Raw genomic sequence first — 16,696 nt, forward strand, 5'->3', positions numbered from 1 at the left:
CTGGAGACTGGAGTTGAGAAACACTGACTAGGGGCAAGATTACTTATGAAGTGTCGCCTGCAAAAGCCGGCGACGCCGGTTTTTAGTCCGGTTTTGCAATCATATATGGCCCGCATATAAATGCGACGCATATATTTCACCCGTCACCCGCTATTTTTACTCCCATAAGCTAACATAGAACCGCGTCACAAATCGGTATCACATATTCAGTGCAAGGATTTATGCGACGTAAATTGAGAAATTTGACTCCATTTTCACCTCCCCACACATAGGCAGGCGCAGCAAGCCTTGCGTTGAAAATGTAAGCACCGTAACCCCCTGAAAATAATAACTAACGCATGCGCATTATCTACCTGTCAACCACCAACCCCCACTGCAATAACTAATAAAACTATTAACCCCTAATCCGCCAACCCCCACATCACAAAATACCTAATAAATTATTAACCCCTAATCCACCATCCCCACCAACTCAAATATACCTAATTAACATATTAAACCCTAATCCGCCTTTAACCCACAACGCCAACTACCTATCAACACTATTAACCCCCAATCTGCCAACCCCCACATCGCAAAATACCTAATACATTTATTAACCCCTAATACGCCATCCCCACCAATGCAAATATACCTAATTAACATATTAACCCCTAATCCGCCATTCACCCACAACGCCAACTTCCTATCAACACTATTAACCCCTAATCCGCCATTCACCCACAACGCCAACTACCTATCAACACTATTATCCCCTAATCCGCCAACCCCCCCAACGCAAATTATCAAAAATAAAAAAATTAAAACTAATCACTATGAAAATTAACCCCCCCAAAATATAAACACCCCCTAATCTAAATTAAACTTCCAATAGCCCTTTAAAGAACCTTTTGTAGGGCATTGCCCAAAGTTAAAGAGCTCTTTTACATTAAATAAATACTAAGTCCCCCCCACCCACCAAACCCCCCAAAATAAAAAATCCTAACACAAAAAAAAAACCTAAACCACCCATTGCCCCTAAAGGGGCATTTGTATGGGCATTGCCCTTAAAATGGCATTCAGCTCTTTTACAGTGCCCATTAAAAGCCCTAATCTAAAAAAAATTAAAAATAAAAAAAATCCTAAATCTAACCCCCAAATAGGTACTCACCGTTCCTGAAGTCCGGCAGAGAAAGTCTTCTTTGAGGCAGTGATATCTTCTTCCAGAGCGTCAACCTCTTCTATCTTCATCCAGGACCAACCGGCGCAGAGTGGAGTAGACCGCGGAACAGAAGACCGGCGACCCCGGAGCCATCTAGCGTGGAGATCCTTTTCGTATGATCGTCGCCGCACACTGAAGATGTAATGCAAGGTACCCGTTTAAATATGGGGTAACTTGCAAAAAAAAAATTAAATTAGCCAATAGGATTAGAGCTACTGAAATCCTATTGGCTAATTCAAATCAACCAATAGGATTTCAGTAGCTTTAATCCTATTGGCTGATTTAAATTTTTCAGTAAATAGGAATGAAAGGTACCCCATATTTAAACGGGTACCTTGCATTTCATCTTCAGTGTGCGGCGACGATTGTACGAAGAGAATCTCCATGCTCGATGACTCTCCGGTTGCCAGTCTTCTGTTCCGCGGTCACCTCCCCTTCCACGCCGGCTTGGTCCTGGATGAAGATAGAAGAGGTTGCCGCGCTGGAAGAAGATATTGCCGCCTCCAAGAAGACTTCACCGCCTGGAAGAAGACCTTCTCCACTGGACTTCCGGAATTGTAAGTACCTATTTGGGAGTTAGATTTAGGATTTTTTTTTTTTTTTTTTATTAAGATTAAGGGTAGTAAAAGAGCTGAATGCCCTTTTAAGGGTAATGCTCATACAAATGCCCCTTTAGGGGCAATGGGTAGTTTTAGGGTTTTTTAGTGTTAGGTTTTTTATTTTGGGGGGTTTGGTGGGTGGGGGGGTTTTACTGTTAGGGGGGACTTTTTTTTTTAAATGTAAAAGAGCTGTTTAACTTAGGGAAATGCCCTACAAAAGACCCTTTTAAGGGCTATTGGTAGTTTAGTTTAGATAAGGGGTTGTTTTTTATTTTGGGGGCTTTTTATTTTCATAGGTATTAGGTTTATTTTTTTTTATTTTTGAACATTTGGTTTATTTTTTATTTAATGTTAAACTTATTTTCTGTAATATTAGATAAAAAAATTTAATTTTTTTTTTTAAAGTAATGTTAGGTTTTTTAATTTTAATTGTAACATTAAAATGTATGTAATTGGGGTTAATTTAGGGGGTGTTAGGTTAGGGGGCTTAGTAATTAAATTAGTTATTTGCATTGTGGGGGGTTGGCGGTTTAGGAGTTAATAGCTTAATTAGGTTAATTATGATGTGGGGGGGGGGTTGGTGGTTTAGGGGTTGATAGTGTAATTAGGTTTAATGCGTTGTGTGGGGATGGCGGATTAGGGGTTAATAGATTTTTTTAGGTAGATTTGCGATGTTAGGGTTGGCAGATTTAGGGGTTAATACTTTTATTAGGTCTATTGCGATATGGGTGAACAGCGGTTTAGCGGTTAATAGCTTAATTAGGTATTTTTGCATTGTGGGGGGTTGGCGGATATAGGGGTTTTACTTGTCAGGTTTTTTTTTGGGAGGCGTGTTAAACTTTTATGGGAAATTTGACTTTTTATTTTTTATTTTCTTAGGCACCGGCAGTTTCTAAAGTCCCGTAAGTCACTCGCGACTCCAGAAATTTGTATTTACGCACATTTCAAGACTGATAGTTTATTCGACTTACGGCAGTTTATGAACTGCCGGCCGGGTTTATGTGATTCCCCGATGTGCAGGGGGAATTTACAAGCGACGCGGGTTTCAGCAGTTACGCTAAAGCCTGCGTCATATATGTAATCTCGCTCTTAGTCTGAACTTCAAATGAGTAGTAGATTTTTTTTTTCTGACAAATTTCAAAGTTATGCTTTTTTCCACTCCCCCTGTATCATGTGACAGCCATAAGCCAATCACAAATGCATATACATATATTCTGTGAAGTCTTGCACATGCTCAGTAGAAGCTGGTGACTCAAAAAGTGTAAATATAAAAAGACTGTGCACATTGTGTTAATGGAAGTAAATTATAAAGTTGTTTAAAATTACATGTTCTATCTAAATCGTGAAAGTTTAATTTTGACTTGAGTGTCCCTTTAAGTACAGCAATGCGTAAATGTCTGTGTGTGCTTAACTGTGTGGTTGATTTATTTTATATTACTAATGAATTTGACCAGCTCAGATACTCACACAAACAATCAAAAAAGTGGGGAGTGTCTCCCAAAAAAGACTCCTCAAAACATATATAGTGTAAAAAAGTGTGTAATGATTGTGCAAACAAATGCTGAAGCTGGAAATATATAATAATAAAATATATATAATAAAAGTGATAATAATAACCAATGTGATTATTCAGTGGTTATAAATAACAACAAATAATTACCAGAATTGGTGCCTAACTTATATGTGCAATTAAATAAGTGTCAAAAAAATGAATGAGCAAAAAATTGTATACAATGATAATGTGCAATTACATGTGTGATAAAAACCAAGCTGAAATATACTGCGAGTATCCGTTTGATCCTCAAAAAAGAGCTTTAAATGTGTCCTCCAAAAAGACATGTGATATCCAAAATCTAATACTTTTATTCGATAACAAAAATACTCAAATGAAAATGAATACAATGATAAAAGGATACAAAATACAATATACAATTGCAGCCGCAGTTAAAATTCAAATGAATAAAAATATTGATTTAAACTAATTACACATAATATAAAATAAAATCACAGAGAGCCTAGGGATAAAGACTTTAGAGGAAGGCCCGATATACAAATCCTATCATTTGAGGAAAGCAAAATGTCCCAGAGGTGATGTGGTCAAACTTGGAGCTCTTTATTCCGATATGGGCCCTCAAAACACCGCCACTGGGTTCTGTTGATGGGAAAGAGGAACTCCTTAATGCAGTGTCTACAGCAATATTGCTTAAGAGTATATCCGTACTCACATTTAGGTTTGTGTTATCCAGCGTAGACCCTCAGGTGCAGACACAGAATCAGATGTGCTTTCTTGTCTTGAGAGTTTGCACAAACACTTTAGAGAACAAGAAATGCTTGTACAGAGATACTTCCAGCATGCAAGTGCCATCCTCAAGCTTCGGATGGCACTTGTGTTTTGAGGGCCCATATCGGAATAAAGAGCTCCAAGTTTGACCACATCACCTCTGGGACATTTTGCTTTCCTCAAATGATAGGATTTGTATATCGGACCTTCCTCTAAAGTCTTTATCCCTAGGCTCTCTGTGATTTTATTTTATATTATGTGTAATTAGTTTAAATCAATATTTTTATTCATTTGAATTTTAACTGCGGCCCCAATTGTATATTGTATTTTGTATCCTTTTATCATTGTATCCATTTTCATTTGAGTAGTTTTGTTATCGAATAAATGTATTAGATTTTAGATATCTAAGACAGTTCCCAAATGATAGACAGCACACACCTGATGCACGTGGTAGAGGGCCACTGCAAACACCTCTCGGTCTGTTAACCCTTGATGAGCATGAGTAAGGGTTAACAGCCCGAAATGTCGCTTAATGCTGCTGTGTGCCAGTGCTTTGTATAAGCTGAAATGGATTAATAAAAGACAAGTTTGTTAAACTTTTTTCCTCATTCACTGGTGCTGTGGAAACCGGTTGTCTACAGATTTTGGATATCACATGTCTTTTTGGAGGACACATTTAAAGCTCTTTTTTGAGGATCAAACGGATACTCGCAGTATATTTCAGCTTGGTTTTTATCACACATGTAATTGCACATTATCATTGCACATTATCATTGTATACATTTTTTTGACACTTATTTAATTGCACATATAAGTTAGGCACCAATTCTGATAATTATTTTTTGTTATTTATAACCACTGAATAATCACATTGGTTATTATTATCACTTTTATTATATATATTTTATTATTATATATTTCCACCTTCAGCATTTGTTTGCACAATCATTACACACTTTTTTGCACTATATGTGGTTGATTTATTTGCAGAGATTTTGTTTAAGAATAAAATTCTCCAATGAAAAAAAGAGCATTTTATTTTTATACCTTGTCCAGTTTTTACTTTGCTGCAGTGATTCTGTAATATTGTTATATTACAGCACAACTGCGTCTCCATATAATAAAGATACAGACATAAGAGTTTTCAAAAGTGTTGTACAGTGATTTGGGCATTATTTCATATTCATATGATACTTTGTTAGTGGACAAGATTCACTAGTATTCCAAAAGAGCTGTCCTCTGAGGAAGCATATTTCAAATGTAATGGATAGAGAAGGACAGAAGCGCCACATGCAGGACCGTCTTTAACACAGGGCAAAAGGGGCAGCTGCCCAGGGCCCAGTTTCTGTTGAGGGGCCCAAGAGTAAAAAAAAAACAAACAAATTTTTAATTTTTTTTTTATGGTTCATACCAGACTGCTGATTTGAAATGGGGAACACACACATTCAGTCCTAATACTGTGACAGTCAAAAGTGCTCTGCTTATATATATATTTTTTTAAACTGTGCCAGACCGTGCCGGTGTCATGTGATATGCCAAGCTATTGCCATGTGCTGTTTTAGATGTGCACTGTGCAGCACTGAATGCAAAGCCCTAACTCGGCATCCAGCTATTCCCACTGCCTCATAAAAGGTCCTACTGGGGTTACCACTGTTACCAGGTAACTGCTCTGGTGGTAGGGATTGTTTCTGGGTAGGGCTGACTGTAAGCGCATGCAGCAGAAAGCTGGAGCGGCAAGCACGTAAGGATTTGAGCATCTGTGCAGCTGCATACACTGCTCTCTTCAGTCTTGAGGCTGTGTGACTCATCTCACACTGTATCCATGCAGCCCTGGACAGACAGCATCCAGTCTGCTGGTCCCCTTAGCCCTGCTCTTTCTGCTGTGGCCCTAAGATCAACTAACTGAAGTTTGTTAGGGGAACAGTGCTTTGTAGAAAGGTGTCAGTGGGAAGAATAAGTGAGTGCACACACACACCCCTCCCCATGCAGCATTGTCTAGTGCAAGGTGAGAGGGAACTTATTCCTAGCAAAGAAGTGACATGTGTTGCTGTGGCAGATGTATAGTGTCATGCTGATACTTCACACATTAATGTACGGTTTATTTTTATAGTTTTTGTTTTCTCTCTGTCTCAGATTTTACAGCTTCCCATAGTAGTTCTGCTGTTCCAGTCAGTAAACTTATACTGCACCTCCATGCTTCCTCCTCAGTCTTTACCTTGCTTTGCTCCTGTTGGCTGCCCTAAATCTCTTTAACCAGCTAACCTCACACCAGAATCACATTCAAAAGAATATTAAATTAATCCACAGTGGAGGAATTTATATATTTATTTACTTATTAGTACTGCTTAGGTCCAGTTTCACATATTGCCATTTATTTCATATTTCTAAATGATTAGCTCAGAAGTGGATAATCCACTGCTGGGCTGATAATTAAAAAAAAAAATGATTTAGTTGTTTTTTGGGATGTTGGGGTGGAGAGCAAAATTGCATGGGGGGGGGGGGCCCAAAAAAAATTTCGCCCAGGGTCCAGTCAATATTAAAGACGGCCCTGGCCACATGGCCTAATACTGAGAGATAAAAATCAGCATAATGGAGGTGATGGTTTCACTCAGATGTACTCAGACACCCCTGGTGGTGTGGAAGGAGCAGTCTGGGATCAATAGCAGTCACCCAGAAGACTGGCCTCCGATCAGAGTGTAGTAATCTGTAGAGGATAATATAAAACACAAAGGGTGCCTATATGGCCTAGTACTGTAGATTCACAATGAGTGGTGGAAATATATTAAATTCACTCACAATAGGTGGAGCACCTCCTTTGGTGCTGCAGAGGCAAGCTGGGATCAATATGGCCACCCAGTAGACTTAAACTCCAGCAGTTAAGGAACTCACAGTTGTCCAAATACCAGATTGGTAGGGAAATGGAGTAGAATATAAACAGGTAACAAGTGGAAAGTAATAACTTACTTTATTAAAAATTTAAATAAATAGCAACGCGTTTCTCAGCCACCAGTGGCTGTTTCATCAGGCTTAGTGTTTAACCTTTTTGCAATTGTATGCATGCAACAGTGCAATTAATGCTCAAACATGTTATAGTATTTTGATTTTGCATTTTTATGTATCTTTAAATTTTGCATGAAAACTGGTGTATTTGTATTGTGTGCATGGCATCAGTACTTGCCTAAATATGTTGTATTCTTATCCAGTGAACTTAAAAACAATATATATATATTATTTTCAGGGGTTTAAACCAAGCTCAGGAACTGTACAAGAACTGAATTTCCGCAGTAACAAGAATGTGTGGGGCTACTTCAGTGTCGCTGCAGCTGGGGGCCTTCATGAATTTGCAGATTCTCAGTTTGGACATTGTTTCTCCTGGGGAGAAAATAGAGAGGAAGCTATCTCGTGAGTAACGCCATTGCTCATTCTTTATGATTAATTTATTTAAAGGAACATTGTGTTCAAATTGTTATTCCCCTATATAAAGTTTAGTTAGGCAAACTAAACCACAATTTGTAATTTTATTTTGCCGGGTTTTCCTTTTAGTTTTAGCTCTGAAAATGTTTTGGAGAGACAAGTACATTCTGTAGATCCCACAACATGCTACACATTGATTGTTTGATCAGTGCAGGATGTAGTTTATAGCTCTGTTTAAATAATCATAGCAAAGTATATAAGATACAAATATGTTAGACTTTTTAGGGGGGGTGTCCTTGCACTGAAAACAACGCAAATTGTTATTTTTCATGTAGTCCTTAATTGCTGATATACACTATGCATATACTTCAAATATTAAAAAAATATTTAGCACAAAACTCGACTTTTCAGTATTAAAAATGACAGGTATACAATTACTTTTAACTTATGCACTGCTTAAAGGGACCTTGAACTGCAAATATGTTTTCCCCTTTAATGTGTTCCATTTTTGATGCTGGAGTGTATGAAATGGTTTGTAAACATCTAATTTACCTTTATTTTCTCATTGTGCTTGTTGAAACCACCACCTATACTGAAAATATGAATAATGTTGTATTGTCTGTAGAAAAGCTATGTAAACATGATATGATAGCTAATTAACCCCACACTTGGGAGGGAAATAGAGATTTTTGTATCTAAAATAGCTAATTGTGCCCGTTTAAATGCTGCTGCTTTCACTGTAGGAGACAGTAGCACTAATTAACCCCCAGTGGGGGTGGGAATTTTAGTTTACAATAGAAGTATAAGGTTAATAACTCTAAAATACGGAAATCTCATATTTACGATCACAAAATTATTGCAATCACTAACAAGAATACAACTTGCATTTCCTCTATATCATGGCACAGATTCCTAGATTCTCATGAGGTTAATTAGGGGGATCCTTTGAAAAAGTGAGGTCATGTCCGGAATTCAATGACTTGACCTATATTTTCGACCATTTTGTTAGTGAATGTTCTCGCCATTTAACATCTTTAGTTGCATGAAGGTACCTAATACACGCACATGAACCTACTGGCAATGCAGAAAAACAATAATTACAACCGAAACACTTCAGAAAAAAACTTGCAAATGGTTTATGTAAATGTTTGTAATTGCAAAATATTCACGTCTGTTTTGTTAGGGTAAAATAGTCCCTCTAAATAGAACAAAAGGGCTGGCTGTGGGTGCTCCGGGGCTTTTTATGTGTGGAATCACCTAGGCCCAGCGTGCAGAATTCATAAAGACTTTGCCACTGTGAACTACTTAGTCTTGCAGTTATTTTTCACTGTTTCAAATCATTTTTTGCTAAGCCTTTTTTTCACCCCAATGCTGAGCCATTTTTTATCTTTTTTGCTACCTGGATTTAAACCCTATTGTAAGTCAAATTTCAATTAGTGACCCATACAAATTATATATTGGTTTTTTTTTCAGCAGGCCCAGCAGATTCACAATGTACCATTATTTCATTTATATTTCATGGCAAATTATATAGCTGCAGCAAACTCTGTAAATAAATAAATAAATGTATAAATTGTTCTTAGATTTTAGTAAATAATACAGAGATTGGCCAAGTGACCACTGCTGTTACTGTGATCACCTTACTAAATTGTCCTCAGGGGTAGGCACATGTGAAATAGGGGCCCATACAGGTTTTTGGGGTTATAATATAGATTAGAGAAGCCCCATTTTTCATTACAGAAATAAAAGCACCTTTTTTTTCTTGCAAGGTGTTTACGGTTACCACAGTGATCACCTGACTATACAAACATAATTCATATTATTTTTTTTAGGGAGGGACTTATGTACTAGAAAATAAACTTTATTAGAGGTCTTTACACATTACAGGTTATTTTATCGCACATATTGGGCTAGATTACAAGCGGAGCACTAAGCAATATTAGTGCTCCCCTGAGTAATATCAGTGCACCCTAATGTGCGCTGGTATTACAAGTTAAGCGAGCTCACGTTTGCATTGCTAGGAAGCATTGCGCTCAAGAGAGCATGCTTCCGTAGGCTCCATTAGGAGCCTTGTTCTGCACCTAAGCGCAGCGAAGGGAGGAAGTAGTATATATTTCTTCTGTTATGTGTGATCAGTCCACGGGTCATCATTACTTCTGGGATATTATCTGCTCCCCTACAGGAAGTGCAAGAGGATTCACCCAGCAGAGTTGCTATATAGCTCCTCCCCTCTACGTCACCCCCAGTCATTCTCTTGCACCCAAAGACTAGATAGGAGGTGTGAGAGGACTATGGTGATTATACTTAGTTTTTATAACTTCAATCAAAAGTTTGTTATTTTACAATAGCACCGGAGCGTGTTATTACTTCTCTGGCAGAGTTTGAAGAAGAATCTACCAGAGTTTTTCTTATGATTTTAACCGGAGTAGTTAAGATCATATTGCTGTTTCTCGGCCATCTGAGGGAGGTAAAAGCTTCAGATCAGGGGACAGCGGGCAGTTGAATCTGCATTGAGGTATGTAGCAGTTTTTATTTTCTGAATGGAATTGATGAGAAAATCCTGCCATACCGTTATCATGTCATGTATGTATACTCTACACTTCAGTATTCTGGGGATGGTATTTCACCGGAATTACTCTGTAAAAGTACATTAAACCTTTTAATAGGTATTTAATTCATGTTAAACGTTTTTGCTGGAATGTAGAATCGTTTGCATTTCTGAGGTACTGAGTGAATAAATATTGGGCATTATTTTTCCACTTGGCAGTTTGCTTGTTTTGATTATGACAGTTTCGTTTCTCTCTCACTGCTGTGTGTGAGGGGGAGGGGCCGTTTTTGGCGCTCTTTGCTACGCATCAAAAATTTCCAGTCAGTTACTCTTGTATTTTCTGCATGATCCGGTTCATCTCTAACAGAACTCAGGGGTCTTCAAACTTCTTTGAAGGGAGGTAGATTCTCTCAGCAGAGCTGTGAGACTTATGTAGTGACTGTGTTTTAAAAATTTAATTAGTGTTACTTTACTAATGGGAACAAACCTTTGCTAACAAGTTGTGTTGTTTTTTAAAGAGTGATGCTATAACTGTTTTTCAGTTCATTATTTCAACTGTCATTTAATCGTTTAGTGCTTCTTTGAGGCACAGTACGTTTTTGTTAAATAAGATTGTAACCAAGTTGCATGTTTATTGCTAGTGTGTTAAACATGTCTGATTCAGAGGAAGATACCTGTGTCATTTGTTCCAATGCCAAGGTGGAGCCCAATAGAAATTTATGTACTAACTGTATTGATGCTACTTTAAATAAAAGCCAATCTGTACAAATTGAACAAATTTCACCAAACAGCGAGGGGAGAGTTATGCCGTCTAACTCGCCTCACGTGTCAGTACCTGCGTCTCCCGCCCGGGAGGTGCGTGATATTATGGCGCCTAGTACATCTGGGCAGCCATTACAGATAACATTACAAGATATGGCTACTGTTATGACTGAAGTTTTGGCTAAGTTACCAGAACTAAGAGGCAAGCGTGATCACTCTGGGGTGAGAACAGAGTGCGCTGATAATTCTAGGGCCATGTCTGATACTGCGTCACAGCTTGCAGAGCATGAGGACGGAGAGCTTCATTCTGTAGGTGACGGTTCTGATCCAAGCAGATTGGATTCAGATATTTCAAATTTTAAATTTAAATTGGAAAACCTCCGTGTATTACTAGGGGAGGTCTTAGCGGCTCTTAACGATTGTAACACTGTTGCAATACCAGAGAAAATGTGTAGGTTGGATAAATACTTTGCGGTACCGGCGAGTACTGACGTTTTTCCTATACCTAAGAGATTAACTGAAATTGTTACTAAGGAGTGGGATAGACCCGGTGTGCCGTTCTCACCCCCTCCAATATTTAGAAAGATGTTTCCAATAGACGCCACCACACGGGACTTATGGCAAACGGTCCCTAAGGTGGAGGGAGCAGTTTCTACTTTAGCTAAGCGCACCACTATCCCGGTGGAGGATAGCTGTGCTTTTTCAGATCCTATGGATAAAAAATTAGAGGGTTACCTTAAGAAAATGTTTGTTCAACAAGGTTTTATATTGCAACCCCTTGCATGCATCGCGCCGATTACGGCTGCGGCAGCATTTTGGATTGAGTCTCTGGAAGAGAACCTTAGTTCCGCTACGCTGGATGACATTACGGACAGGCTTAGAGTCCTTAAACTAGCTAATTCATTCATTTCGGAGGCCGTAGTACATTTAACCAAACTTACGGCTAAGAACTCAGGATTCGCCATTCAGGCACGTAGGGCGCTGTGGCTAAAATCCTGGTCGGCTGATGTAACTTCTAAGTCCAAATTACTTAATATACCTTTCAAGGGGCAAACTTTATTTGGGCCCGGTTTGAAAGAAATTATCGCTGACATTACAGGAGGTAAGGGCCACGCTCTACCTCAAGACAAAGCCAAAGCTAAGGCTAGACAGTCTAATTTTCGTCCCTTTCGGAATTTCAAAGCAGGTGCAGCATCAACTTCCACTGCACCAAAACAGGAAGGAGCTGTTGCTCGTTACAGACAAGGCTGGAAACCTAACCAGTCCTGGAATAAGGGCAAGCAGGCCAGAAAACCTGCTGCTGCCCCTAAGACAGCATGAACCGAGGGCCCCCGATCCGGGACCGGATCTAGTGGGGGGCAGACTCTCTCTCTTCGCCCAGGCTTGGGCAAGAGATGTCCAGGATCCCTGGGCGCTAGAGATCATATCTCAGGGATACCTTCTAGACTTCAAATTATCTCCCCCAAGAGGGAGATTTCATCTGTCAAGGTTGTCAACAAACCAAATAAAGAAAGACGCGTTTCTACGCTGTGTACAAGATCTATTATTAATGGGAGTGATCCATCCGGTTCCGCGGTCGGAACAAGGACAAGGGTTTTACTCAAACCTGTTTGTGGTTCCCAAAAAAGAGGGAACTTTCAGGCCAATCTTGGATTTAAAGATCCTAAACAAATTCCTAAGAGTTCCATCGTTCAAAATGGAAACTATTCGGACAATCTTACCCATGATCCAAAAGGGTCAGTACATGACCACAGTGGATTTAAAGGATGCTTACCTTCACATACCGATTCACAAAGATCATTACCGGTATCTAAGGTTTGCCTTCTTAGACAGGCATTACCAGTTTGTAGCCCTTCCATTCGGATTGGCTACGGCTCCAAGAGTCTTCACAAAGGTTCTGGGTGCCCTTCTAGCGGTTCTGAGACCGCGAGGAATTTCGGTAGCTCCGTACCTAGACGACATTCTGATACAAGCTTCAAGCTTTCAAACTGCCAAGTCTCATACAGAGTTAGTTCTGGCATTTCTAAGGTCGCATGGATGGAAAGTGAACGAAAAGAAGAGTTCTCTCTTGCCTCTCACAAGAGTTCCATTCTTGGGGACTCTTATAGATTCTGTAGAAATGAAGATTTATCTGACAGAAGACAGATTAACAAAGCTTCTAAATACATGCCGTGTCCTTCATTCCATTCAACTCCCGTCAGTAGCTCAATGCATGGAGGTGATCGGCTTAATGGTAGCAGCAATGGACATAGTACCCTTTGCACGCCTACATCTCAGACCGCTGCAATTGTGCATGCTGAGTCAGTGGAATGGGGATTACTCAGATTTGTCCCCCACTCTGAATCTGGATCAAGAGACCAGAAACTCTCTTCTATGGTGGTTTTCTCGACCACATCTGTCCAGGGGGATGCCGTTCAGCAGGCCGGACTGGACAATTGTAACAACAGACGCCAGCCTTCTAGGTTGGGGCGCTGTCTGGAATTCTCTGAAGGCTCAGGGACAATGGAGTCAGGAGGAAAGTCTCCTGCCAATAAACATTCTGGAATTGAGAGCAGTTCTCAATGCCCTTCTAGCTTGGCCCCAGTTAAAGACTCGGGGGTTCATCAGGTTTCAGTCGGACAACATCACGACTGTAGCTTACATCAACCATCAAGGAGGGACAAGAAGCTCCCTAGCAATGATAGAAGTATCAAAGATAATTCGCTGGGCAGAGTCTCACTCTTGCCACCTGTCAGCAATCCACATCCCGGGAGTGGAGAACTGGGAGGCGGATTTCTTGAGTCGCCAGACTCTTCATCCGGGGGAGTGGGAACTTCATCCGGAGGTCTTTGCCCAAATACTTCGACGTTGGGGCAAACCAGAGATAGATCTCATGGCGTCTCGCCAGAACGCCAAACTTCCTCGCTACGGATCCAGATCCAGGGATCCGGGAGCGGTTCTGATAGATGCTTTGACAGCACCTTGGAACTTCAGGATGGCTTATGTGTTTCCACCCTTCCCACTGCTTCCTCGATTGATTGCCAAAATCAAACAGGAGAGAGCATCAGTGATTCTAATAGCGCCTGCATGGCCGCGCAGGACTTGGTATGCAGATCTAGTGGACATGTCATCCTGTCCGCCTTGGTCTCTACCTCTAAGACAGGACCTTCTGATTCAGGGTCCATTCAAACATCAAAGTCTAACTTCTCTGAAGCTGACTGCTTGGAAATTGAACGCTTGATTTTATCAAAACGTGGTTTTTCTGAGTCGGTTATTGATACCCTGATACAGGCTAGGAAGCCTGTTACCAGAAAGATTTACCATAAAATATGGCGTAAATACCTATACTGGTGTGAATCCAAAGATTACTCCTGGAGTAAGGTTAGGATTCCTAGGATATTGTCTTTTCTACAAGAAGGTTTAGAAAAGGGTTTATCGGCTAGCTCATTAAAGGGACAGATCTCAGCTCTGTCCATCTTGTTACACAGGCGTCTGTCAGAAAATTCAGACATCCAGGCCTTTTGTCAGGCTTTAGCTAGGATCAAGCCTGTGTTTAAAACTGTTGCTCCGCCATGGAGTTTAAACTTAGTTCTTAACGTTTTACAGGGTGTTCCGTTTGAACCCCTTCATTCCATTGATATAAAATTGTTATCTTGGAAAGTTCTATTTTTAATGGCTATTTCCTCGGCTCGAAGAGTCTCTGAGTTATCAGCCCTACATTGTGATTCTCCTTATCTGATCTTTCACTCAGACAAGGTAGTTCTGCGTACTAAACCTGGGTTCTTACCTAAGGTTGTATCTAACAGGAATATCAATCAAGAGATTGTTGTTCCATCCTTGTGTCCAAATCCTTCTTCAAAGAAGGAACGTCTTCTACACAATCTGGATGTAGTTCGTGCCCTCAAGTTCTACTTGCAGGCAACTAAAGATTTTCGCCAAACTTCTTCCCTGTTTGTCGTTTATTCTGGACAGAGGAGAGGTCAAAAAGCTTCTGCTACCTCTCTCTCTTTTTGGCTTCGTAGCATAATACGTTTAGCCTATGAGACTGCTGGACAGCAGCCTCCTGAAAGAATTACAGCTCATTCCACTAGAGCTGTGGCTTCCACTTGGGCCTTTAAGAATGAGGCCTCTGTTGAACAGATTTGCAAGGCTGCAACTTGGTCTTCGCTTCATACTTTTTCCAAATTTTACAAATTTGACACTTTTGCTTCTTCGGAGGCTATTTTTGGGAGAAAGGTTCTTCAGGCAGTGGTTCCTTCTGTATAATGAGCCTGCCTATCCCTCCCGTCATCCGTGTACTTTTGCTTTGGTATTGGTATCCCAGAAGTAATGATGACCCGTGGACTGATCACACATAACAGAAGAAAACATAATTTATGCTTACCTGATAAATTCCTTTCTTCTGTTGTGTGATCAGTCCACGGCCCGCCCTGTTTTTTAAGGCAGGTACATATTTTTTAAATTATAATTCAGTCACCACTACACCCTTGGCTTCTCCTTTCTCGTTGGTCTTTGGTCGAATGACTGGAGGTGACGTAGAGGGGAGGAGCTATATAGCAACTCTGCTGGGTGAATCCTCTTGCACTTCCTGTAGGGGAGCAGATAATATCCCAGAAGTAATGATGACCCGTGGACTGATCACACAACAGAAGAAAGGAATTTATCAGGTAAGCATAAATTATGTTTTGTGTTAATATGTCTATATTCTTGTAATGGCTGGTTATTTATCACGCGCCCGCAAACAGGCAAATTTGCCTATTTGCGGGCGCGCGATAGATTAGCACTCCACTTGTAATCTAGACCATAAAATTGTCAAGCACATTACCATGTGTTTTTTTCTGCTTTATTTTTAAAAGTTCGTTTGTGGGGTACCATCATTTGAAGAAGTAGGGGATTCTCTTTCAAATTAGGGGTCTTGGAGGTTTGTACTGCTATGGGAGCTGAGATTGAGGGGTTTGAAGAACCTTCCCCCATCCAGCTCCCTAGCCGCTACACTGAGCTTCCAGGCTCAGCCCCTTTGTGACGTCACCACGTGCTCGTATTTGGCAAGCTGTTTTTTCGGGAGATATTGGTTTCATAAGCGTGTTTAATTAAATATTGGCCACTGTCCCATTTATGTTGTGTTCAAAGCGAGCAGCAGATTGTCATTGTATCCCTGTGATTTCAGAAGCTATAATACATATATATTTATTTTTTAGCAACCTGGTAGTAGCTTTGAAGGAGTTGTCCATTCGGGGAGATTTCCGAACTACAGTGGAGTATCTGATAAAACTTTTGGAGACAGAAAGTTTTCAGCAGAATCGTATTGACACAGGCTGGCTGGATAGACTCATTTCAGAAAAAGTGCAGGTACTATACATTTAAGATGCCCCAAGTTTTACCAATGTTGTTCTCAAGGATCCTGCGCTGAGTACCAATTCAGTTAGGGATATATAATTATGTTTTTCTTGATTTGCAGGCTGAGCGTCCAGACACCATGCTTGGTGTCGTTTGTGGGGCTCTGCATGTAGCAGATGTTGGCCTTCGGAATAGTGTATCAAATTTCCTGCACTCTCTGGAAAGGTAAATGATCAACCTAAAATTTTATTTTATTAAACACACACACACACACATATATATATATATATATATATATATATATATATATATATATATATATATATATAATTATTTGAAGAATGTTTGCATATGGGAGTCTGTGCTTAAAATGATTTTAGAAATATAAAACTTAGGCATTGTGAACCTCATTTTTATAACGTTATAAAAAATGCTGCATACCCAGAACTGCAAAATCAGGAAAGAAGACAAAATAAAATGGATATCATATAGTAAAACAATAAATTATTGAAATATTAGTTCGACACAAATCTTTTCAGTTCAATTCTAAAAAATCCCAAAGATGCCTAAGATAC

General features: G+C 39.8%; 1 protein-coding gene across 1 annotated transcript in view; it reads left to right on the forward strand.

Moving 5' to 3' along the window:
- Window positions 1–16,696, forward strand: part of ACACA (acetyl-CoA carboxylase alpha) — a 1,007,059-nt gene that overhangs the window by 188,257 nt on the left and 802,106 nt on the right. Inside the window, exons 13-15 of the mRNA XM_053706820.1 lie at window positions 7,320–7,483; window positions 15,983–16,133; window positions 16,243–16,346. Coding sequence (XP_053562795.1) covers window positions 7,320–7,483; window positions 15,983–16,133; window positions 16,243–16,346 — 419 coding nt within the window. The remainder of the gene's footprint in view (window positions 1–7,319; window positions 7,484–15,982; window positions 16,134–16,242; window positions 16,347–16,696) is intronic.

Source organism: Bombina bombina, chromosome 3 (assembly GCF_027579735.1).
Source record: "Bombina bombina isolate aBomBom1 chromosome 3, aBomBom1.pri, whole genome shotgun sequence".
In the NCBI taxonomy this organism is placed as follows: Eukaryota; Metazoa; Chordata; class Amphibia; order Anura; family Bombinatoridae; genus Bombina; species Bombina bombina.